At 42.2% G+C, this 26793-nt stretch overlaps 1 protein-coding gene across 10 annotated transcripts in view; it reads right to left on the bottom strand.

The window, feature by feature from the left end:
- The window catches only part of LLGL2 (LLGL scribble cell polarity complex component 2), a 35521-nt gene extending 8973 nt beyond the window's left edge, over positions 1–26548 (bottom strand). For 6 of the 10 annotated variants that reach the window (XM_085239835.1, XM_085239826.1, XM_085239827.1 and 3 more), the window contains exons 1-12: positions 19194–19291; positions 9988–10085; positions 8740–8821; positions 7369–7484; positions 6583–6741; positions 5874–6036; positions 5555–5687; positions 4816–4870; positions 4474–4628; positions 1196–1413; positions 628–695; positions 82–235 (exon numbers count right to left, since the gene is read on the bottom strand). In XM_085239835.1, coding sequence (XP_085095961.1) covers positions 82–235; positions 628–695; positions 1196–1413; positions 4474–4628; positions 4816–4870; positions 5555–5687; positions 5874–6036; positions 6583–6741; positions 7369–7484; positions 8740–8821; positions 9988–10085; positions 19194–19268 — 1476 coding nt within the window. In that variant the 5' untranslated portion in view covers positions 19269–19291. Of the gene's footprint in view, positions 1–81; positions 236–627; positions 696–1195; positions 1414–4473; positions 4629–4815; positions 4871–5554; positions 5688–5873; positions 6037–6582; positions 6742–7368; positions 7485–8739; positions 8867–9987; positions 10086–19193; positions 19292–20305; positions 20346–26036; positions 26242–26394 lie in introns of those variants that run through there. The other 4 variants (XM_085239831.1, XM_010721674.4, XM_085239832.1 and 1 more) reach the window with 4 other exon arrangements.
- Positions 26549–26793: the final 245 nt, after the last annotated feature.

Here is a 26793-nt window from a genome sequence, read left to right as displayed (position 1 = left end):
GACTTTGCAGATGCATTAATTATGCCAAAAATCAAAACTGCTCAGGTTTTCAGAAAGCTTCCACAATAACAGCTATCTTACCTTGCGAAGAGGAGGCCATTCATCCTCACTCATTGTGTTCAAATTATCATTGGGATCGGCATCTGTGAGAAATACTCTCACTGTGCTTAGCTTATAAAGGAGATGTAAGCAGACACCGGATGCATCCCAAAACCGCACAGTGCCATCTTCATGCCTGTACAAAGAACAAAAAAAAAAAGCTTCATAAGCTGCATGACTAAGTTCTGTATTTACGTTGCTCCCTTTGAACCAATGTGGATTACTGTCTGCACTTCTACACTGGCGTTTGTGAGGTGGAATGGATAACTGACTCCTCAGGATCACAAATAAAACAACATTATAGGATAATCTGTGGATGCCACATCCCGTTTGCTCAGCAGCAGAAGATTTTAGCATTATAAAGCTAGCAAACCTAGCTTGGAGATTTGTGAAGTTGCAGCCTTCTCTCTACCAAATAAGCAGACATTAATCTTACATGAAAACCTCAGTTCAAAGGACTAAAAGCAATTGAAAATGGCTCTGTGATTTTATTTATTTATTTATTTATTTATTTTTATAAGTACATACCCTGTTAGAAGCAAGTCCCTCTGAGGAGGATCAGGAGCTATGTTGGTGCCACCATCAATTGGCCATGGCTACAAATAGATTAAGAGAAAACAGTGACTTCCTCAGCAGTGACAGTGTGGAGAGAATATCAGCCAGGATGAAAGCATGAACTTCAGTGCAAATGGAAGTGAAACAGTTCTTGTTGCTATAGCTTTTGTTTGGATTAGATGTTCTGACACCAGCTGTGCTGTTTAGTGTAAGACACTCTACACATTTCCTCAAGAAGCTGTGCCAAAAGCTCCATGCTTCTAAATGAGAAGTTTGTTATAACTGACAGCTGAGAACACTAAGATTTCCCTTTTTGTTTGTTAAAGCCTGAAAAAAAATAATATATTTTAATACTCCAGCATGAGTAACTGTTGGTAGTGCTCTGGAAAAAAAGCCCTTCTCAATTCTATTAAGAAGCAGGACAATGTCTGCTGACGACTCATCCGTCCACATGCAGTCAACAGTGCAGATCACCCACATAATGAGCAGTCAAGCTCTTCTTAAATATATGGGAACACGTGTACCTTTAAAGCTGCCATACCATATTTGAATAGTGAACATTCTGCTTGCTCCCAGCACTAATAATCCTCTCCCAGAGTTTCAGTGGGATGTTGGAGACATGGTGTGAGCAAGTGATGGCTGAGCAGTGGAGAGAAGCCAAGTATGGAGGATGGACTGCTGGCCAGCCTGCAGATTTTAAATCTATAACTATCAGCTCTTCTTCTGCCAGCACCACCATAGCAGAAGGGTCATCAAATTCTGCAGAAACAAGATTCATTGATGTTGACAAAAATTACTACCCAAGATTAATATAAACAAGCTTCTGGTAAGTCTTATACTAAAACTGCAACCATGGAGCTCTACAGAAACATGTTTTTGTTGGCAATACCACTAAACGTTTCTGTTTTTACTGGGCCTATTAAGATACTAATATTAATATATCTCAATACACTAAAGATTATGTTTCTTTACCTCACTGCTGGGACCATCAGACTGACTGTATGGATTATATTGCAGAATAAAATGAAATGTTAGCAACATCCATGGCTACATATCACAAGTTCAAACACACCACAACAGATATACACAGCCAGAACTCTAGACTTACCTACAGCTAATTAACAGCATATGGTGGATAGAAACGCATACAGCCCAGCAGTGACCCACTTAGTGCTGTTAGAACCACTGCCCATCTAAGGTAAGCTGCTTAAACACAGTAATGCCTTGGGTTCTGCAGAATGTTCCTCTGCCTGAGCTGACAAGAGTTTCCAATTCAGCTCTCTTACTCCTCAGTCTTCCCTAATTCTAGAGTGTTGTGCCACATTTTCTACACTTTTTAAAGAGTGTGCACATCATACAATGTATATTTTTATATATATTTTTATGACAAGATTTAAAAAGAAATCTATTACTATAATCTTATAGGTGACATCTGACACAATCAAGATTTTTCTTTGTAACTAATAATTAAACCAAGTGGAAAAAACTTATCCTGCAAGGACTGTATTATGGTAGCACCTGTATGGTAGCCACTATAGTAAATGGTGGGAAAAAACAAAAACACGGACCCAATAACAACATATCTAGAGGAAATTTAAGTCAATGCATAGCTCTAAATGTGTTGTCACAGCAAGGGTCTGGGGTGGTAATCAGCGTGAGCTAAAAGCCAACTTGCAGCTCTTTGCTTACAATCCCTACTATCTTGTGCTTTCATTTCCCTCACAATATACTTGCAAGAATGCATGCCTATAAGCAAGCACATACCAAGGCTGTTCACACAGTAGAATTAACTTCAAGTAATTAGTATTTGGCATCACAATTAGACATCCCAAGTTTTATCTGACTGGCAACAGCCATAATACAGCACTAATCAGTTCAGTTTCTTCATGAAAGAAAAAAATTACATTCAGTTTTAGATGCATTATTATGCGTTCATTCACAGTTCCCAGTGAACTTCTAAATAAAGGACAGATATATTACCTATAACATCATGCATGATCAGCCCTGCACTACAGCTACTAATGCCAATATTAACCTTATATACAACTTTAAAAGCATTATTTTCCCTACAAAGGCACATAGGCACATATCTGAGCTCACTGCTTATGGCAAACCTCTATTTTAAGCTGCTAAAGTAGCAAGCATGCTAGTTTGTTTATTTTTTCCCCCATGACTGACATACACCCATCCATGAAAAGTAAAAGAAAACAGTATTAGTGCTTTTTCAAAATTGTTTTCATAGCATATTTAGGATAGAGGAAAGTCACCACCAACCACCATGCTGCAACACATGAGCTTCGCGCTTATTAAGTGGGTTTTGTATACAATTAATACGTTCATTTTGCCACTGCAGGGAAAACTGCTTAAGGGGAAACAAGGCAAGCTATGTACATCCAACTAACCTCAGGCAATCAGCTGCAAGAAAGCTTGTCAAGAACAGAAACCTCATTTTATTGTAAAACACTTTTTTTTTTTTTTTTTTTCTTTTTTCTTTTTAAGTGCAACAACTTCAGCTCCCTGTAGAAGCTCCTGTCTGCAGTCACTAGAAGATAGTTTAACTGGATACTTCAATCCTCGGGAAGTAAAAATATAAAGGCTCTTAATCTCAGTTACTTAATCCAAAAGGGACTTAAAATTCAATTCCTGCATATTATTTCTTCATAGAAAGTGACTGGTTTCTTTATTGATAAAAGCTGAACAGTGCTTCAAAACTAATGGTTCAGCACAATTGGAAGATGTTTATAAAAAGCATCCCTGTGTAGGTAAAGACTAAAATAACAAACATATACATACAGTTCACCTCAGTAACACCCTACCTATTTCATGACTTAAGGTCTGCTAAAGTCCAGTAGGGAGCAACATTCTTTCACCAGATTTGTAGTCTGTTTTATGCAGTAAGCCAAAGGGAGCCAACCTACACACACACACATTTGAATGCCTGCTACTGCACAGCACATGCTGAGAGTTGTCGCCATCACCACTCATAGTATGCAAGACAAATAGGTCCGGAAAACATTCAACTAGGCAAACCAGAAAACCTGGGAAGATTCAGCAATGCGAATTTGCTTACAAGCTACTGAAAGGGATCAGACCAAACTGCAGAAGTCTAGATGCAACTTCCAATACTGCACATTTGTGGAGCTTGAAATAGCAATTTTACCTTCAGTTTATTCAAGTTAACTAGAAACAAGAACTACATCAGTATTTGGGAAAAACTCCTGACAATTTCATGGTACAGTGGAAGAAACGGCAAAGAAGTCCTTCAGCAGAAGTAAAAATCTGACAAACTACAACATGTTGCAGAATGAGTGCTATTTGGTATTTTGCTGTTTACATTCAGGTTCACCAGCAGTAAGTAAATAATTTCCCCACATACTGACCCTGGGTTCTGCTCCCTCTCCTGATTTATTACCCAGAGCCCTAGTCATAATCCATGTAGTAATTAAAAGAAACAGTTTCTCAGTGGGAGTAAATTCTATTTTTAATCATTGCCTTCTTTGAAATGCTGTTTTCAAACAGCAATATTCAGATCCTAATTTTACTACCTGGTTATGTCCAGTGTCCTGCTTACACAGTCATGAACTTAAGAGATCTTTTCTCACTAATGAAGTAGATAATATTTTAATGAATGTAATCAGCCCATTCATTCTGTCAGTATTTTCCACTTCATTTTTAAAGGACAAAATCTCTCACTTCAAATCTCAAAAAGCCCCCAGACAATTCAACTTCTTCACAATTGATAAGCTACTTACACCAGGTAGATTTCTAGATGACTACACAGGTATTCTAGCTCTTCAGTGATGACCTGCAACCACATACCTGCAGTAGGCTCTGAACTGAAGATGATAAAGAAGTCTATCACTCGCGATGTGAAGTCAAAGGCTATTTGCTGGCTGCCATGAATAACAGAGATACTGTGCCGGTCACCATAACTAGCCCGGGGCATCCCTCCTTGGAATATAATGTAAGGAAGCCTTAAAAGAAAGATACGGCATATGCTGAAGTAAGAAGCAAGCACAACTTCAAAGACAAAGTCAAACATTGACAAAAACAACCTACATCTTAAAAAGCTCCTCTGAAGTGCTCTTATGGTATTGCACACTGTATCCTTTTAGTACTTCTTTCCAAAGCTAAGGATGAAGGAATATAACACAACCTTACCCATTCCTTGTTGTCTGCCAGTAGATCTTGGAGATGGCCTTGCACGGAAAAGGACCTACGAGAACAGAGCTAGTTACCATAATTGAAGAAGTGCATCCTCACTTAAGATGTTCTTTATTCCGCTTTACTTAGGTCAGCTCAGTGACCAAGAAAAGGAGAGTCACCTGAACTAGTAAACAAAACTTCCCCAGACCAAGCCACATCAGACAAGTCTGCTGGAACATGCGGACCAGTTACTCCTCAGGAAAACAACGCTTAGACTCAGGGAAAGTTGCCGATGGCTAACAGAGTACAGAAGCTGATTAATATTAAAAACACAGACATTCCGGAAATTAAGTTAAAGATGATAGAGAGCTTCTAAAGCTTCTACACACTTGAAAAACGAGGTCATCCCTATTTTATGTGTTTTTGCAAATCAGAAGATCCAAGCAACTCCTGTCGAACAGGACACTTGAACTAAAACAATGAGCTGAATCACCAACACCTTGTTCATAAAGGAAGAACATTCTTCAACACATTTGCTCTTCATGTTCAAGACTGACTCAGCAATGCAAAGGAGTTTAAAAATCCAAGAAACAGCTGGACTGAAATCAATTAGTCCAGGTTCATAACCCATCGAAACAGCAGTTCTGCCTTTTGCCATCAGGATAAAACACTAGGAACAACCCATTGTGAATATCCCACATAGGCTCTAAGTGAGCCTGAATGAACATGCAACAACCAAATCTCACTTACTGACCATAAGGCACAAGGTTTTCCAGAGGCAGAGACTGCCTGTTGTCATTGGATACTAGCCACTGGGTGTAACTTCCATCATAATGACAACTAATGAATTTACTGCCATCCCTCTGCCAGGAGAGGTTCTCCAGTTGCTGAAAAGAAATAGACAGTGATGTACTCTCAAGTTAAGAGTAAGAAAAGGAGGGGGAGGGAAAAACAGGAAAGGAAAGGGGGAAATAAGCTTTGTCAGGCTCTTCCTGCATCCACTTATCTTCAGAGTGCCCTGAGAGGAGAGCGTTCTTCCTCCCATAAGAACTACCTTTGGATTGGGTTAATACCTGGCTGCCCAGGAAATGGTGTGTCACTTTGTTATTCTGCCGGTCCCAGAGAACAATCAAGCCCCTGCTGTACCCAATCAGGATCTGGTCAGGGTTTTTAGGATGCTCCTGAAGGGCTTCTACCAATTCACATGATCGTCTGTTACAGTAATCTTCAGGTATCCTGCAGAAGAGAAAACAGAGGTTTATTTCTGGTATAACTCAGTACAAGTGTAGTAACAGTTGAAGTATAAGAAAGAAATTAAGCAATAAAATGCAGTCAGTGGAGAATAAGTGTAATCTTTCTGTAAATCTTTCAAGAAGCAGAAAAACCTTACATAAGGCCTATAACCAGGCCTGCCAAATCAGCCTGCCTGTATCCAGCATTTACTTCCCTTCACTCAAAGCTTACAGTGAGTTCTGGGACTGGATCCAAAGATTGTAATGCATACAACTACCAGAGCACAGGGTTTGCAGATCAACTCCCAGTACGCACTGTATAGTCTGCTCATGTTCAGCACCCCCACAGTGACAGCACTAGGGTGACCAGGACTGAAATCACTGCTTAACATACATCAGGACAAAAATTACTTTCACAGAAGTCCTCAGATTTGGAAGATGAATAATATGACAGCAAGGCCCCAGTATTTAATTGGGGGTGACATCTGAACAGAGGATGCCTGCTCATGGGATTCCACTTCCGCACAGGAGCGCCTATCTGCTCGCTCACCACTGCAGCACAGCCTCAGAGGTTATGGTCCTGTCCTCCAGGACTCCGAAGGATGGCAGTTCCACCACGAAGATGTTGCCACTTTCTGTGCCAAGGTACAGGACTTCCCGTGAGGAGTGGGGAAGGACAGCTGTTATCTGCGTGGCACTTGGTGGAGAGCTGGAGATGTAAAGTATCTAGTTAGCCACATGCAAGATGGTTATGCTTACCAAACTTGAGAGAACCAACAATTCAACTGGATGCTTACAAGTGTAATTTGTTTTATGGACAGAGATTTTGAGCCAGGCATACTTTTTTGAAGTCAAATTCTAGTGTTAAGGTAAATTATGTCAAAAAACTTTTGACAAGCATGTGAACAAAGAGTCAAACACCCTTTTACAGTGGTCTCTCTTATAAAGCTGTCTCCAAAGGAGCTCCAAAAACAGCTCCCTCAAAATTGGCAAGATTAAATAAAAATAAAATCATATTGGTATTTAAGTCTGACTTAACAGATGTATAGATGTGCTTCACCTTAAGATTTACAGTTCCCATACACAAAGAAGTAGATACACAACATCAAACTTAAAAACAGAATTTCTGCCCCAAAAACTCACACTTGACATTGGTACAATCTTAAAAGGTGGTCTCCTGAGCCCTAACCAACTCTTGCTGGTTTCTAAGTGTGCCTCTTTAATGAGCTCATAGGAATCATAGAGTCTGTAAGATCAAGACAAACCCTAGCTAAAATAATAACAATTTTTTTCCTTGCTAAACCACACACAGTTCAAAACCACTCTTGAAGATTACCCAGGTGGCCCTTTCAATGTGAAGCGATGATCTTCCCACAGCTCAGATGCTCCACTGTGCTGCTTCAGGCTCCAGAGATGCAAGCTGTTATCATCTAGTAATGTCACCAGCTGGCACTAAAATACCACACAATACCTTTTTTCAGAATCACAACATCAAATACAATAATCTAATTATTAAGTTGCCGCTGTAAATAATTCTCTCTGCTAAAGCAGGATCAGGGCTTGTAGGTGGGCATATAGATAATGTGGGTATATATACACATGCATAGAGCTACATTAACCTGCACTGCACCAGCTCAGTAGGTTAACAGCAAGGCACTTGGAGGAAGACAAGAATTAGTCTAAAGGTTGAAAACATTCATCTATAGGACAACAATGGCACAGGTTATAACTAAGGGAGAACATAAGTTAGATTTTTGGAAAAAGACCAGCCTAGGATGTAAAGCTCAGTAAGGCAACTCCAAGTGTTAGTTCACCATCTTGCTCAGCATGGTTTGCAGCAACACATCCCAGCTTTGGGTGGGGCTGATACAGTTTACTACACCGCACTCCTTGCATTTTTCATGTTCAACCTCATTCTGGAGAGCTGTGTCAGAGTCATTTCATGGGCCCCGCCCTGCTGGCTTTGTGTCCAAATTGAAGCATTTTGCCTGTTGAAGCCACACCTGGTACAACACTCCCCATGAGAGTTTCAGGATGTACCATTAGTTAAGCAAACAGACACCCAAAACCACTTCAAGAATTAAATCCCTCTCAGAACACGCTACTTGAGCTACACTGGGGACATCAGACAATAAAACACATGGCCAAGACACAGTCTGACAGTCAAGGGAAGGGAAAGTGGTTAGACAACCAGCAGCCATTTGGAAAACTCTGCCTTTGCTAATTTTAGTTTATCTCAATAGTTGTAAAGCAATCTCCAAAAGCAAGATTCAATAATCAGAAACACATACAGGCAGCAAGCTTAATAGCCGGCTAGATCAGCAGTATTGAGCTGAACTGCTGAAAAGAGTTAAATCAGCAGCAGTTCTGTTCTGCCAAATACCACTCAGGCCTACTAAAATTACAGGGGCTGCAAAAGGAAAAGTTTTCATCTCTGCAGCAGATAACCTGAACTACTCCGGACTTACTACCATTCTTATCACACACTACTTGAGATAAACTACTAAATTACAAATAATAAAGCTACTCTAAGTTTTACCAAGCTTCTCCACAGCAACAAGTACTGCTGAGAGCACAGAATACTGGAATAAGCGTTACAGACCAGCAGCAGCTGAATAAACTCAATTACAGGAGTTCAGTTACCAGGAATAAACGCATATTTAATAAAAGTCTACAAAAGTCACAGGAGCACTGAAAATACACTCACCTGGTCAGGTATAAAGTGAATCTGCATTACAGTATTGTTTTCTTCATGTAAACCCACGAATTCCACCCCAGGAGCACCATATCTGAAGGCTTTGTTGAGGTTCTAAAGTATTTAAGAATATCCACATCTGCAGTTAACTGATAAGAAGCATGCTAGCTAGCAAGATGAAGAGAGATCAGTTTGAAACCATGTTGTACTGGTCATGGTCTGGACTGGAAAAAAAGAAAATATGCCCCGTCACTGGAGGTGTTCAAGGCCAGGTTGCATGGGGCCCTGGGCAGCCTAGTCTGGTATTGAATGTGGAGGTTGGTGGCCCTGCATGTGGCAGAGGGGTTGGAGATTCATGATCCTTGATGTCCCTTCCAACCCTGGCCATTCTGTGATTCTGTGAAAAAACATGCCTACTTTGATTTTATGTGCTTGTGTGCTTAAAGCAGATTGCAGGAGAACGTGGAAGTTTACTTCATTCTTTAAGAATTTGCAGAAGAGGTGCCTGAACCCTGTTTTCTGAATTTTCTGGTTTTTTTTCCTCAGAGATGTTTAATGGTTTCCCAGACACTACAGTACTGCTTGTTTGTAACCAAGAGACAGATGGCTACTGCTTGCATGCGAGTCCAGACTCTGAATGCAAACAGCACCAGGAATGATTAAGCAGGTGGAGAGCATACCAACTTTTCCTTTCTGGGATGAGCAATCTGGCTGCTGCGCGGCATACCTTGCTGGCACTGCACCACAGGAATCACCTCTATGCCTTGCATATATGCAAAAAAATCAAAATGGACCTCACTTCTTTAGCTAAAAAAAGTCACCATTTTCAGTGTTTAGGTCTAATGCCTATACGGTCACAAATACAGGAAGCTGAACGCACTTCTGCCTTCAGATTTAACCTCTGAAATACAGTCGCTTTAAAGAAAGAAAAGAAAAAAAAGAAGGCCTGCCCCAAATATTTAAACTGGGAATTTACAATGTGAAGGATTGCTAAACTTGGGCTAGATGTAGTCTGACCTTCCACACAACAAAAGCGGAGCTTCTTCTAACATCAGCATCAAACTCAACTTCTGTTTGAGCAATAGTTCAGCTCTTGGCATTCTCATCAAACCAAAATCAATTTAAACCTAGACAGACTGTTCCAATGTTCAGTAATCTGTGTTTGCAAATTTATACTTAGAGCAACTTATTATAAAGCCTTCACAGTTGTATATTCTCATGCTGCCAGAGAAACCTTGCTGAAATTGTTCAAAAGAATACAGTTTGATGGCTCCCGACCGTGTTCCAATGGCCATAAGGTGGAGAAATGGACTATAGCCCAACGCGCTGGGTTGATGGGGAAATCCATGTTCCACAGTCTAGCAAAGAGAAAGAAAAATCATGATCAAAAAGCATGTCTCATGGGCATTGTTATATACAATTAAAAAAAAGTTAAATACGGCATAGCAGTCTGAAATATAGAAATGAAAAAGCAATACTCTGAAAACAGAAACCCAAACAGCTCTTTGTATTATTTGTAACTCTGCGTAAGCACGACTTACACAGTCAACAGAATACACTAACACCCCACATCAATTTTATCTCTGTAAGCCACCTGCTCAGCATAATTTCAAAGTCTAATACAACTACTTCCTACTGCAAAGTCAGCTTTACCTATTAAATTCTAAGTCAGTCTTCATGACCTTCTCTTATTGACTGACATCAAAAAATGGTGCAAAGCTACGATGAAGTATAGAATAAACATCAATACTCACTATGAAAGCTGAATAGATTTGGGGGAATTCCAGAAAACTACTGTGACTGATATTCATTTTCTGAGGGTACCAGAAAGAACGTCAGACTTCAACACGAGCAGGAGCCTGCACTACTACCTCAGAGAAATTCATTTGGTAATTAAAAAAAAAAAAAATACACCAGTGACTACCACGGGAAGCAGTGTATTGCTTGATTGTAATGACTTCCCCAAAGTATAATTTACATCGCACCAAGACTGAGATTTGGAATGTGCCATATACATCACATAGCAGAGATTATGCATTTATACACTGTGGCAAAACATTCTGCCATACTTAGAGGTTGCAGTCATTTGTAAGACCTCTCAGTCAGGCTTCTACAAATACTTATGTACAGCTCTTATCACTGACCACAGGAATCACGCATGTATAAGTGTTCAACAATGTACAGCTACATAAAGAAGGCTTTGTGTGCCTGAAGATAAACAGAGCTGCTTCCTAGAAAACACTGTTATCCTTATAATTCAATCTTTTGAGAAAATATGTTCTTCTAAGCCAAGCTGAGCAGCTACAGAGAGGAACTGGTTACAAAACAGCCCAACAACCATGCATAGAAAAAAGATAAGCAGAGAATCCTCCATCTACAGACACTTGTGCCTCACTCCCATCCTCATTACCATTATTTTGTTGAGACAGAGCTACCACATCACTTGGCTTTATGGTTTACTCAGCATAGAAGGAACTGGACTTTATTTCCTGCATAGTAATTTTCCAATTTAATCCTCTTTGGGAGTTAAAAAAAATAAAGCCGATTTCATTTTTGTGGTCATGGTATTAGCCTGAGGTGCTCCCTCCGCTACAAAACAGTTTAATGCCCTTTTAACTGTTCCTGCTAAAAATACAGGTATAGGAGGATAGCCTGATCCCAGTTTCCCAAACTACTTAAATTTTGGCCATTCTGTTGTAATTTTTAAATGGTAAAACCAGACCTTTTTCCTTTCAGTCATCAGGCCAACCCAGTCGGAAGTCATATTAGAAGATAAGCTATTTTAGAGCACAAAAAAAATTGAAAGATTGGAATATTTTCTATATTTTCCCTTGCCAACTCATAATGCTTGGCAAAGCGGTAGCTTGCAAATTAACACTAGCACTACTGGCACCAAGAGTGCCGAATTTATTTCCTTTTGTTACAGGTTCATCTCTTGCCTTATTCCTTTTTATACCACAAAGGTAACTTAGGTGTTAAATCTGTACTACTAAAAACAAACAAATTTCGAGAAGTCAATTTTTCCTTAATGTCCCACTTGAAGTTGTGCCTAACCAACCTCTGCCCATCTTTGCATATGAGACTTCCTAGTGGAGGCTTCATGAAATTCAGAACTGTAACTGTGGATTTAGAATTGAAACAGAACAGTTTTCTAAATGAACATTTACAAAGAATTTCTCTGTTCTACGACAGCTACTGAGGTAACATAGAAAAATTTTCTAGTTGGCAAAGTTGTTGGAGTATGAAGCCATCATGTACAAGTCTCTGAAGAAAATTCAAGATAACATCCTAACCACAAATAAGACAGGACAACAGACACCACTGCACGCTCTCCCAAAAGAGCAAAGAACTTGGTAGGGACAGACCAGTGTAATTCCACTGCTAGTTTTCATTTCAACCTCCTGATAGTCACTGTGCTGTCACACCACCAACAGAACCAGGTGTTATTTTCAATGAAATGTCAATTAGGAATTGCATTTAGTCTGAGATTACTTTCATCCAGGAACATGAGAATTACTACTAACCCTTCTTATAAGAGAAAACCAAGACACAGACAACCCCATGCTGAGTGTTAGGATGCTGTCCACACTAAACTTAGTATTGGCTTAATTATATCTTGGTTTTGATGTGCTATTTGTAAACACATTATACAAATTAGTATAATCTTTAACTTTTAGATATTAGACGTGTAAACAGTTCTGTTACACAGTTCAATCATTCAGTCCTACTAATAGGATGATAATTTTTTGCCCAGAGTTTCCTTTAAAAGAAGATTTGAAGAAACCTTCTTTCCAAGCTTGTTGACTTGGAAGCAAAAGCTGCAGCTTCTAAGAGAAAAGTGCTAGTAACAAGGCCACAGCAGAAAACAGTGCCATATGCAGGAGCACAGAAAGAGAGGATCACTAACAACCATAGCTTGTTACATTAGTACTTTACTACTTTCAGAAGGCACAGACAGGGTAGAAGGGGTGGCGGAGTTGCCCTCTATGTTAGGAAGCGGATAGGTTGTGAAGAGCTGTGTCTGAGGAACAGCCATGATCAGATCAAGAGCTTGTGGGTAAAAATCAAGAATCGGTCCAGTAAAGGGCACCTAGTGGTTGAGGTCTGCTACAGGCCACCTGATCAGGAGGAGCCTGTTGACGAGGCCTTCTTGCTTCAGCTGCAGGAGGTGTTGTGCTCATCCTGATGGGGGATTTCAACCACCCGGATATTTGCTGGGATAGCAGCTCGGCGGGTGGCAGAAATCCAGGAGATTCTGAAGTCTGTCAAAGACAACTTCCTGGTCCAGGTAGTAGATGGACCAACCGGAGGCGAAGCCTTACTGGACCTGGTGCTCAGTAATGAGGAGAGCATTAGAGAGGTTAAGATTGGAGGCAGCCTGGGCTGTATTGACCATACCTTGATGGAGTTTGTGATCCTGAAGAACACAGGCCTGGCAAAAAGCAGAGTCAGTACTCTGTGCCTTAGGAGAACAAAATTCCAGCTGCTCAAGGAACTGCTGAGTGAGATCCCCTGGGAAACTGTCCTTAAGGGTATGGGCACAGAACAGAGCTGGTAGCTCTTTAAGGACACCCTTATGAGAGGGCAATGGCTCTCCATCCCCCAGCAGAAGTTGTTGAGCAAGGGAGGCATGCGACAATCATGGCTGTGCAAGGACTTGCAGCTTAAACTGAGGGAAAAGAGGGAAACGTAGAGAAAGTGGAAGCAGGGTTGTGGAGCCTGGGAGGAATACAGGGCTGTTGTCCGTGTGTGTAGAGATAGGATTAGGAAAGCCAAGGCACAGATGGAGCTGAACTTGGCAAGGGATTTGAAAGATAAGCAGAAGGGGTACTACAGGTACATGGGCAGGAGGAGACAGGCCAAGGAGAGTGTCCTCCCTCGGATGAAAGGTAACGGGGAGCTGGCTTCCTCAAACATAGAAAAAGCTGAGGTACTCAGTGAGTGCTTTGCTTCAATCTTCACGGGTGGTCAGGCTTCCCGTGTCTGCCAGGACCATGAGCCTCTAGGTGAGTGTGTGGGGAATGGTTTCTGTCCCACTGTAACAGTGGAACAAGTCTGAGTCCTCCTTGTGAAACTGAACACGTATAAGTCCACGGGGCCAGATGATATCCATCCTAGGGTTCTGAAAGAGATGACTGTGTTTGCTGAGCCACAGTGCATCATATTTGAAAAATCATGGCTGTCTGGTGAAGTCCCCAGCGACTGGAAAAAGGGAAACGTTACTCCCATTTTTAAGAAAGTGAGAAAGGAAGACCCAGACTACAGGCCAGTGAGCCTCACCTCTGTGCCAGGGAAGATCATGGAGCAGATCCTCTTAGAAGCTATGTTAAGGCACATACGAGACAAAGAGGTGATTCAAGACAGCCAGCATGGCTTCACCAAGGGCAAATTGTGTCTGACCAATCTGGTGGCCTTCTATGATGGAGTGACAGCTTCGGTGGAGAGGCGGTGGATGTCATCTACCTGGACTTCTGCAAAGCCTTTGGCATGGTCCCTCACCAATCCTTCTCTCTAAATTGGAGAGGTGTGGATTTGAAGGACGGCGTGTTTGATGGATTAGGAATTGGCTGGCTGGATGCAGCCTAAGGGTTGTGATCAATGGTTCTGTGACAGGGTGGAGGCCAGTCACAAGCAGTGTCCCTCAGGCATCGGTCTTGGGACCGGTGCTCTTCAGCATCTTCATCAATGACAGACGATGGCATCAAGAGCATCCTCAGCAAGTTTGCAGATGACACCAAGCTGAGCGGTGCAATCAATACATTGGAGGGAAGGGAAGCCATTCAGAGGGATCTGGACAGGCTAGAGAAGTGGGCGTGGGGGAAGATCTCCTTAGAGAGCAGCCCTGCAGAGAAGGACTTGGGGGTCCTGGTGGACGAGAAGCTAGCTAGACATGAGCCAGCAGTGTGCACTCGAGCCCAGAAGGCCAACTGTGTTCTGGGCTGCACTGAAAAAGGGGTGGCCTGCAGGGCAAAGGAGGGGATTGTCCCCCTCTATTTGGCTCTTGTGAGACTCCATCTGGAGTACTGCGTCCAGGCCTAGAGCCCCCCAGTACAGGAAGGACTTGGAGCGGGTGCAGAGGAGGGCCACTAAGATGATCAGAGGGCTGGAGCACCACTCCTATGAGGAAAGGTTGAGGGAACTGGGATTGTTTAGCTCGGAGAAGAGAAGGCGCCAGGGAGACCTCATTGTGACTTTCCAGTACTTGAAAGGAGTATATAAACAGGAGGGGAAACAGCTGTTTACGAGTGTGGTTAGTGATAGGACAAGGGGAATGGTCTTAAACTGAGACAGGGGAGGTTTAGGTTAGATATTAAGAGGAATTTTTTCACACAGAGGGGTGGTGACACTTAGACAGGTTGCCCAAGTAGGCTGTGGATGCCCCATGCCTGGAGACATTCAAGGCCACGCTGGATGTGGCTCTGGGCAGCCTGGTCTAGTGGTTCGCGACCCTGCAAGTAGCAGGGGGTTGAAACTGGATGATCATTGTGGGCCTTTTCAACCCAGGCCATTCTATGATTCTACAATTTTATTCCATAAGCAATTGTGCAACCACACTAATGGTTTCTGGTAGCCTTGAATCTTCAAGATGCCCATAACACAGAACGGCTTCTAGGCTGTCTATGACACCACAAAGGCCAGGCATTCACATTCACTGTACTTATTAATCCAGACCTTTTTCTTGCACTTATTTAAAATCCAGGACCTGTTTTTTTTCTTTGCTAAATCGCATCAAGCCAACTGTTCGGCTAGCCTCATTCTCTCGTCTCAATGCAGCTTTCATCAGTGAAACCTTTCACCTGCTCAGCAGGTAAACTCAGCGGGGGGGGGGGGGGGGGGGAGGAGGGAGGGGGAAGGATGTTGATACACTGAACACAGAGAGGTTACAAAGGAGTCTTTCAGCAGAACTGAAATGAGAAACCAGAGTGGCAAAGCATGCCCTTCTTTTCAAGAGGGCCTTTGTTTCTCTGAGGAGCTTTCATTTTCATTTTTCTCAAGCTATAGATTTGTCAGACTCAGTAAGCCTAGTGTCAGCAGCATTAACTAACAGAAAAGCTTAGTGTCAGTCATCATATTTACTGCAGGAAAAATGCAGACAAGCTTAACAGTTGTTCCTAGCCCACTCTAAAGCTGTGCCACTGAAATTCAGTGCCATCTTCTTCATTTCATTTCTATCAGATTGTTTTGTGACAAAACAGAGACAGACTACAGGCAATACATGCACCATACATTTATTAACATGTCATTTGAATCACAGAATTACCCACTTTCCACAGAAGGTTGGAAAATACCTACAAGATCATCCAGTCCGATCATCACCAATAGTTCTCACTAAATGTCCCTCAACACAACATCCAAACGTTCCTTGAACACCTCTAGGGTCAGTGACTCCACCACCTCCCTGTGCAGCCCATTCCAGTGCCAGACCACTCTTTCAGAGAAGTAGTATTTCCTAACGTCCAGCCTGAATCTCCCTTGGCGCAACTTGAAGCCATTCCCTCTAGTCCTATCACTAGTTACACGAGAGCAGACGCCGACCCCCAGCTCACTACAACCTCCCTTCAGGTAGTTATAGAGAGCAATAATGTCTCCCCGAGCCTCCTGTTCTCCAGACTGAACAATCCAGGTCCTTCAGCTGCTCCTCACAAGGCCTGTGCTCCAGACCCCTCACCAGCTTTGTTGCCCTAAGAAACATTTCTTCATCGAGGAAACAATGAAGCCAGTATGTGTTAAGTCTACTTTGCATAAACATTAATTCAGTATTTAAGGTAAGCTATCCATCACCTCCATTAGCAAAGAGTTGAAAAGACTGAAAATAAGGGGGAAAAAATAAAGCCACAAATTAAATACAATGTTCACAGTTTGGTAGCATTCAACGGTAAGACAGGCTGTTTGTTTCACCTGTGTTACCCACCATCCAGTCTGATGGCGCCAGCCTAGACATGTCTGTTCTGTGGGGCTTGGACTTAGCCAAAGGCACCCAAATACTACTTCTAAAAGCAGGACAAACTTAAAGAATTAGACTGCCAAGTATTCATACAATATTCTTTATTCTATCCACTGAGCTAAAAACAGATTCTTGCAACAGGTATACAAATGTATGGGAAGTTATTAGTCATACAGAAAAACATATGTGAAGCTAAGTGACTAGAAGAACTTAGGAAGATGTTTCTTGAAACAGACACAACTTTATTGAGAATTTGAGGAGCTAGTCCAGTACACAGTCAGTCCTTTAAAACCATTTGGACTACCTCCTGTATGGAACAGATATAAGAAGGAAGCTGTAAAAGATCACAGACGTCGAAACTTGAGGGAGTGAAACAAAGAAAGCCACGACCACCCTAAAAACCATCAAACACTGATTAAAAATAACCAAATAAATAAATCCATTACTAGGTCAGTATGGCCAGAGTCCACAGCATGCATGGCATTATATGGTCACGTTCAACTTCTGTATAAGCAATAAAATTAGAGCAGGAATCCCTCGTACTTTTAAGGGACAAATTAACTATGGAGTCCCTACCACCACAGGCAGTCAGACTGAAGAGGTGTAAATATGCTATGCGGTTTCTCTAATTAGCAATTTCACAGTCCCATCAAATATTTCCCAAGCAGGTTCTTAACAAGAAGCGTTTCAAAGGCCTCAAATAGTAAGTGTTAAAACAAAACCTGCTTACGAGCTCGCTGTTTTTATAGTGCATTAAACAAGAAAATAATATTTTTGTCTCCTTGAAGTCACAACCTTCAATGGGTCAGAACTGAGGCCTGACTTGCCCAAATTTTCTCAGTCTACCAGCTACAAGCAGACACTTATTGTATCAAAGGGCAGATGTTTAAAGGATTCTTCATCTCTGGAAATACTGAAACAGGGGACACAAGACTTGGAAAATTTTATGTAAGGAAAAGGTATAATGTAAAAGCCTCTGGAGGTAATATGGAAGCATAGGTCCATCCTTCCAATTCTTGTCACAAAGAGCAAGTTTGCTTGGCTTAGAAGTGCAAAATGCATTTTGTAAAGGCTTTAATCGCAAGGTTGCGATGAATAAATCACTAGGAAGTTTCCAAAGTAGTCACCCCCCTAGAAACAAGATGTCATTTTTTACCTTCAGGACTGAATCAAATGGAGTCTCAAATTCTGATGCCAAGCTCAAACATATCTGGAATTTTCCCTCTGCTGCAAAAGTTTGTTCTTTCAAAGATGTCCTGTTTTGCATCACCCAAATTAGTCTGACTCTGGAGGTAAAGCTTAGCCAAACATTCCCATAAGAAAAAGGTTTATTAAAGAGGAGACATCTCTGAAAAAACTAAGTTTTTTTTCCCCCCCATCTTACATACAATTTTGTGTGCTTTTAAGCAATTCTGACCTATCCCTGAGATGCCTTCTGAAGCAGACGTTGCATTCAACTAAATGCAAACAACTCAACACTGAAGTTACATCCACTGAAATTTCTACTGCGTCTGCACAAGCATTTCCTCATAGTAGCAAGGAGAAAATAGGTCTGAAGAATGTGCATGAGAGTAATGTATACTAGTACCAGATTATATTAAAACATTTGTCTCCAAGCTTCCAAATTTCCACTTTAATGAATCAAAGAGATTATTTCCTATGCTGACATCATTCATCCATTACACTTTTCAGAAAAATTCCATTTAAACTTTGGAAATTCAAAACTTACACATATATTTCTAATACCCAATAAAGGTTTTTGAAAGCAGCCATTAGCCTAGCAATGAATTCATATTAAGCATTTACAAGGTTAAATGCACTACATGTTCCTGTCCAGAACTCAGAACGCATGAAGTGCTGGATACCCAGCACAGCCATTGTGGTTCCTCCTCTTAAAGAGAAGGCAAAAAAATCCCAATACAAAATCAGACTAAGATAATAGTGAGTTAATTATTCATGGTTACTGTACTGCCCTAGGTAGTCCCACATCTCTATCAAATACTTAAATTTGCATTTAAAAAAAAGAAGTACACTTATAATCCCAAGTATAATCACAGTCAAAGACCTGTGGCTTCAGCTGCATCACAAACTGTCTTACCTGTCTACCTTAAGAAAAATATTTACTTTTATAATGGTACTGCAAAGACTAGTTATAATGTAAACTGTCAGAGCACATAGCAGGACAAAGTGCTAAACACTCAGAGTAAAGGAAAGCTGCAGCAAAGATCTCTTCTTCCAGCAAGTGCCACTCAACTGCAAGACAGCATCATTTTGCTTAAAAAAAAAAAAAAAAAAAAAAAGCCAGAATTGAGAACATGCTCATAAGCATAAAGAAAACTAGTCAGATTCATCAGAGGGAAAAAAAAAACAAAACAAAAATACAGTACAGAAAACTAAAACAAACCATTTATCCTAAATTTAACTTTTCCACCCACACTCAAGTAATTTTTCTACTGTGCAATGGCTCTGGATTGATTTACTTTGTACACATATTTCTTGAAGTTCAAGGATAGCACAATACCTTGTTGAACTGGAAGAGTTCGCGCTTGAGTCTCTCTCTTACTGGATCATGTCCAGGTCTTAAGAACCTTCTCATTGTCCCCGCTTGCACCAAAAATCCTAACAAACAAACAAAGACACGTAAATAAAAGCAGCTTGAGAAAATAAGCAAGCAGAAGCAGGTTATTTTGGTTCAGCATTTAAAACAAATCAGCCTGAGCAGGATGAGAAAACACAGCTATAGAGTAACTAACACCTGATAGCACTGCAGAACTTCATCTACAGTGGCAGGGCTTCCTTACTCAATGCCAATCTCACATAGCTGAGACAAAGAAGTACAGATGAACCAATGGAATTTCAGAAGACTTTACACTGCCATTTTATGATCACTTCAGCCAGCTTTATCCAAAGAGCCAAGCAAAACTGCAGCAGTTGCTTAAACATTTAGACAAACCCTATCTAAAGATCAGCTCCCAGGCTCACAGCATTATTGACTAGAATCAGCTTTCATCCCAGGTAAACCCTCTGGCTACTGAGCTAAGAAGAAAAAGAATCACATTTTCAGCCCACTCCATGGGTATGGCAGAAAGGGCACAGAGCTGCCTGCAGGGTAGCGCCATTAATTATTAACCTGCTTTTGTAAAGTATCAAGATTAACTTCCCTGCTGAAGGTGGGGGCAGTGGAAGAAAATCTTGCACCTGCAGCCCAATGTGCAGTTAAAAGCACAAGCCTTTTGTTTCATCTCATTGCCTTGCCTCTCACAACTGGAGAAGCATCCAAGCAGGGTAAATTAGGCAGACTGACTTGCCATCTAGCAGTCATGCAGTTGGTACGAGCTTACAGCCTCATGCTCTATGCAGCTCAGGAGATCCTTTGTCACATCTCTCCCCTGCATTTGTGCTAAGCTCTACCAAGTCAAGAGCAAAAAGTTTGAATCACATCCTGACAACTTATTAGGTAGGTAGGATCACCATTCCCACATCTTTCATAGAATCATAGATTTGTTTGAGTTGGAAGGGACCTGTGAAGGCCTTCTGGTCTGCTTCCCACCTGCAACAAACAGGGACACCTACAGTTCAGTCACAGAGCCCTGCCCAGCCTGACTTCGAATACCTCCACGATGGGGCACTCACCAGCTCTCTGGGCAATCTATTCCAGTTTCGTAAGTTCCAGTGCTCAAACAGCTCAGCTTTTCACAAAACAGATGCTGGACACTCCAGTCAGTATTTCTTTAATTCATTGGGCAGGAAATTACAGTAATATTGCAGCTACTCTGCACACAACTAACACGTCCATGGTGAGAGCCAGAACTTCCGAGAAGCAGTGAGAAATGAGTGCAGACATCCTATGGCAGTAAGCCACGTCAGAAAAGATACAAGCACACAAGGCAGGGAGGACGGGTACTAGGCTAGTGTCACAACAGGCTGAGAAGGACCAGGATCACTGATGACACTACCAGAGCAACACAGGGCCTTGGGCCTTTGATTCAAGCAGAGCAGTTGGATGGGTAACAGAGAATCCAGCTTTCTTGGCCCGTCAACATAGAATCCGGCAAACAGGATGGCTGGTTATCTGTGTGTTTCCACCAATAATAGCCTAATGGCTAATGACTTAAATCAGCCATCCACTACTGAGGGCTTGAATTGCTTTTTCAAATGGCTTTTAACAAGGCCTTCCAACCCTGAAGAACATACAGGGAGAAAAATTACAGAGCACTCTCTAGCCATACCCCTTGAGAAAGATCCCAAACTAGAAGCCATGTTGTTTTGTTGTATTATTCCTTTTTTACCTTCCCTATCCACTCTCTAATATCTCCAGGTACTTGCACAGTACTGTCCAGAGCTCACTGAGGAGACTGATGCACAGTCCCCTTTCAGAGGACCAGGAGATCACATCAGCATTAAGAAACAAGCAGGGTCACTTAATCTCCACAGGCATCTCCTCTCTGCACTGAGAAGGGTGGTTCTTAGCTAGGCAGCTGTAGGCATCTGTCTTGGTGAATAGCGTGATTAACAGTAGCATAGGAACACCTGTAATAGGGAATCCTTTCAAAGAGAGGAGGAAATGTGTGGTTTACTTCAGAAGTATATCTTCCTACAACGATTTAGGTACCTGAACTGAAATGTCAAGGTCTGTATCAGACCTTGGGTCATCTGTAAAGAACTTTTGCCAGGTGGATGTTCTAGAAAGAGGGACATCTTCACACAAGACTGTGTTTGCTGTAAGCTAGCAAAAGCTAGCTGTGCTAGGTAAGGAGAGCAAATCACACCCATGTGTAACACACAGCTTGCCCCTAGCCAGACAAGGAAAGTGCCAGAAACACACCCTTTCCCACTGTCAATCAATGTCCCAGACCTGTTAAACTAGGCAAACCCACAGAGAAACTGCTAATTACACTTCTGACTTTAGGAAAGAGACCTCCTTAGCCATGACAGCAGATAAACTTACAATTAGCAGCAACATAAAAAGAAGAGTGGGCTTGATTTGAGTCACTACTTTCAAATCTTAACACTTTGTAGTAGAATGTTTTATCATGAAATATTAACTGCATCTAGAAGCATGCTGTTTTAACCTGCTTATGCAAGAGATATAGCATACATGCTCCAGCCCACAACAACTTGCTCAACTGGCTAAGGAGCATAGTAGTCCATAGAACAAAACAGTAACTCACTTGGAGAAAATGTCATCCTGGCAAGATAATGGTTCATTACAAATCAGCTTCCATTGCTTGTATCAGGGATTCGTGCCTGACCAAAGAACTCCTGAGTGTCACAGTATGAGAGGAAATGAGAGGAAAAGTAGTTTTGAGCAGTGGCTGGAAAGGAACAGCTAAGAGAAATACATGCACTGTAGCACAGGTTGACAAGGCTCTTGTCAATGAGGAGAATCTTCCTTTTATACAATAAATACTTCTTCTGATTTTGGTAAAAACAAGAAGATTGCACAGTTGGTATAATCTTATCTTCAAGATGCACATTTACATATTAGCAGACCAGTTTCTCTCCCACACAACTTTCTTGTCTTACATAAAGCTGCAGTTCCATTTGTTCTGCAGTTATCCGTCAGTCAGCATTTACAGTCATATGGTAGCCATTGTGGCTACCAGTAGCTGGAGAGGAATTCGCCAGTAGCCTCTGAAGCCATGCCAGGTCTGCATGTTCTTATTTTCCAGGAAAACAATTCTTCAGGCTTTCAAAATTAGCCTCTTAACCAGAAACTATATGCAACATTATCTTTTAAGAAGTATCGAGGTCAGTCTGTTTATAGGCAACAATAGCCCAAAGCTGAGTCAGCCCCAGTTTTGCTCACACTGAGCACACAGACACCTGACAGCAAAGCTCAAAGCATGCTGTATATTGAGCTCGTTCAGCTCTGTTAGCTGTCAGGTACTCTTCTTCACCTCATTTAATTAGATCCAGCCACAAAACAAATACTCTTCACTATTCACACAGAAAGGCAAAAAGAAATGCTAGAGTTAGTGTTAATACAAATTGCAAGATGATCCTGTTGCCAATAACAAGCTGAGAGTTAACACTGAAACCAGACTTCATTCTGGCTTCTTTGCTGAGCTCAGTTCACTTCAGACATTGAGATTTATGGCAAGTATACATGGCAGGTCCCATGGCAGACCCATACTCAACAATGAAAATGCTCTAGGAAAAACAGTAACTGTTACTCGCTGCTGTGTGTCAGCATTCCCACTACATTTTGTAGAGCTTTGTCTTCATTGCTTCAGCGTGTGGCCATGTGCCTTGGTGCCCGTGCACAGATTGCTGAAACACTCTGAATTTTCTCAGTCAACTAGGCTGTGAAGGAATCACTTTTTGTAGAAGTCTTTTGCAATTTTTGCTCTCATCCTATTATGACAGTGAAAGATCCATCCACAAGAGTAAGAGAACTGACACTCTAAATCCCAATCACACAAGCTAATCCAATCTTATGAGATGAGGAAGCCCAGGTCAGAAGTTTTTCATACACAGCATTAAAGGTGGACATGGTCCCAAGTTAAGCCATACTTGTAATAAGTACTTTGTTCAGGTAAGAGAGTTGCAAATTACTGTCTGTTAACCTCCTCAATGACCTTCACTCAATTTGAACCGGTCCAACATCTTTCTCTAAAAGGAATCAAACATCTCAAGTACTTTTGAATCTTGCCATGCCTTAGGTTTCCTGCTTTTTGTTCTTTCCTCCTCCACCACTCTTTCCTGCTTACAGATCCTTAAAGAGTGAACTTCTACCTACACATTTGATAATACATTATAAGCCCTGCTAAAATAAGAGTCCTTATCAAAAAGCTTTGTTTGAACTACAAGCAAACAGTAACCACCACAGCCTTGTCTGATCTTGGCCTCCTCCTTGCCCCCAGAAATGTTAACAACAGTAACAAAACAAAGGCTGGATCAATTTCACAGGGAAAAGCTATTCCTTAGTACAAGTTGTACTGGAATTAACAAAGTCAGCATTATTTAAATATTAGCATTATTAAATTTATTGACTCCAGAAAGCTATTAGATTTATCAGACATCAATTTCTATGAAATTAAAAGTTTTAGATTGAAATCAATGAAACAATCCCTATTATTTAATTGGGGTGTCACTGTGAAGTTAACCTCTACAATCTTGCTTGGCTATGACATGCTGTCAAGACATATATTGAAGAATAAAACACAAGCCAAGCAGAATAGGTAGAGTAAGTGAAGGAGCAGTTGCAGTTGGTAGAAAGCTTAGAAGCACAAGATATGCTCTCCTCTCCCGAGAATAAGGGTTCTGCAAGAAGATGCTATTAGTTTTGCATCTGGGACCCATACATAAACCTCCCTTGCACAACATAATTGCTGATAACTTCTAGCACTCCAGCATTTGCAGCTTTATAGAAACAGAGGAGTAACCAGATGCAACTGGCATACATTAGTCAGGCACAGAGAGGCAAACTGAAAGATCCTCCTGCAAAAAGGATTTATTTTTGTGAACCTAGAGTTAAATGAACAACTGAACAAACTGTGCAGGTAGCCATCCTCCCAAAACAGAGAGAACATTAGTAAGAATTGGGTGGATTCTCCAAAAATCCTTCTAAAATAACTGAAAAACAAACATACAAATCAGAGAAGTTCATGTACTCTCACAGCTTTGTGTTCAGTTACCAGAGAGCTCCCATTTGCAATCAATTTACTAACTGTGCATATCTCCTGTGTCATTATGGCTCCTATTGTGTTTTCCTTGTCATGGGAGCATGACAACATGAAATTGCTGTAGAAGAACAAAGTCTTTGCACTGGACAACATCATTGCACATCATGCAAAACTCTTTTGTCTACTTCTACTAATAAGCATGATTCAGATGGCTTGTAGTTTTGGAATAGCACCTTACATGCCAAACATAGTGGGACAATAGAGCAAGCCACAAAGTTCTTTGTAAAGCAACACAGGAACATCTAGAAAGAAGAAACTTTCTGATGATCAGTTGTTTTTTCCACAGTATTTCTGCACAGACATAAACCTTCCAGTTACTGCCAGCTCCCCCTTCAGTAAACACTTTAAATGAAGATCAAGTTCCTAACAGCATCATGCACTCTTATTGGCGTGTACTAACCACACTACTTACATATGTTTAAATCCTTTAACATCTCTCAAGCCAAAACATTCTTGAGGAAAAATACCCACAGCAGTCCCTTACGTAGTTTATCATACTAATTACAATATTGTACCAGAAGACAACTAGAAGACAAGTTTCTCTGAACAAATTTAACTCCTCCAATAGTTTTCGTCAGTAAGGAGTTGCAGCAGATGCAATCTGTACAAAACCAAGTAAAAAAGGATGTTTCTCAGCACTGTCCTACAGAAAGGTTTGAGAATTCTTTTCCAGTTTCCTTACCACAAACTAAATGGAGCACCTCAAGCGATACAGATTGCCTTTGCTCCCTCCATCAGCCAGGCTGCCTTTACAAGCAGTGTCAGCATGCACAGAGAAGCCTTGGGATGTACCACAGCTTTGCATTCAGCTTGCCAGAAGTCCCAGCTTCCCAAATCAAAGGTAAAAGCAGTAGGCAGCCTGCTTTGAGCATAGATTCACCTGGGACTTGGTCCAGCAAGATATTCCAGTTGACTGAAGCAGCCTCAGAGGAATACAAAAAGCAGCTTTCCTATCAAGTAAGACATCACAATGGACAATTTTCATTATCCTAGACAAGTTCTCATCATTATCCTCATCTAAGCATAAAGCTCTGTGTCCCAGCAGAAATACAGACCCTTGAGTCCACTTCAGCTGTTCTGCTCCACTAACACCACTATGCATAAACACACAAAACTTTCCCCAAAGCCGAAGCTAAGCCTCTCCTCCAAGAGGCAAGATGTCAGCAACCACTTTGTTCCACTGCCACAACTGCAGGTAACCTGAGACAAAGCCAAACAACTCATCTCACCACCTGGTCTCACCTGCTCCAGGCTGGTTAGAAGCAGCACACTCCCTCACTCAGCAAGTTCTTTAGGGAAGAAAATACAAAGTCATACAATCTATATAATATTGGAAAGGTAGTAATTGAACATCTCAAAGCGTGCATGACAATTCTTATTTTACTTATCCTCAGAGGAGCTGCAGCACTAAGAGTACCAGAAAAGAGGGCTGCAGCCACATCCCTTCTCACTGCAGGCTGAGGCTCAGGTCGCAGCAGCGGCAAGGGACCATCCAGGAGCACAGCAAGGTGATCGTGGCTCCTGTAAGGCACAGCTTTCCCAGCACGGCCGGGCACCAGCAACCGCTCAGCCCACAATCCACTCGTGGTAAGGGCTAGTTTGGAGTAAGCTGCCACAGCGACTACCTCAAGGAAATCCCAGAACATAAAGCTCCCAGTCTCTTTGGTAGCACTCACCAGCTGCACGCTCAGTCCAGAGTAAACATAATAAATCAAACTCGACAAGCAAGAAAAAAAAAACAAATTAAGAAAAGCTACAAGCCCAACAGCCCACCGGTGCCTGAACTTTCACGGGCGAGCTGAACCCGAGTCCTGGGCAAAGGGGACTCCCAGCGCAGGGGACGCGTACGCCGCGAGCACCTGCCGGTCCCGCCGGAAAGGTTCCGGAGCAAAGCCCGCGGGGCACCGCGGTGCCTGGGAGGGGCCGCGGGCACAGGCTCGGCTACCGGCCCAGCCCTCCGAGAGACCCCTCCCGCAACCGGGCCCCGCGCGGGAAGCTGAAGCCCGGTCCGGGCAGCCCATCCGCCGCGCTCACCTGCGGGGGGAGAAAGGGACCTGGGCCGAGCCGCGCCGCCCTGGCCTCGCTTCGCTCCGCGCTCGTTCCCCCTTCTCTGCGCGGCGGCGGCCTCACTGGGCACCTCTGGGAGGGGTGCGGCGGGGCGGGGCCTCGCGTGCAAACTGCGCTCTGGGGGCGGAGCTCCGCACGTAAGCCACGCCCCCCCGGGAGCTCTGCATGCAATTCTCGGACCCGCGGCCTCTTCTCTCTTCCATCCGCCGCGGGCACGGCTATCATAGAACACCTCCAGTTCTGTCGTAGAATCACAAGGTTTTTGCTTATGTTTAAATGACCAGTTCAGCTCTCGGCCTGCTTCGAGCCAATCGGAAAGCAGCTGCTGCAGACACCGCCCTATGGACAGTCCCTACTACTCCCACC

This window comes from Meleagris gallopavo, chromosome 20 (genome assembly GCF_905368555.1).
Source record: "Meleagris gallopavo chromosome 20, MGAL_WU_HG_1.1, whole genome shotgun sequence".
Taxonomy (NCBI): domain Eukaryota; kingdom Metazoa; phylum Chordata; class Aves; order Galliformes; family Phasianidae; genus Meleagris; species Meleagris gallopavo.
The sequence above is the reverse complement of the archived record's forward strand: the minus strand, read 5'-3'. Positions and strand labels throughout refer to the sequence as shown.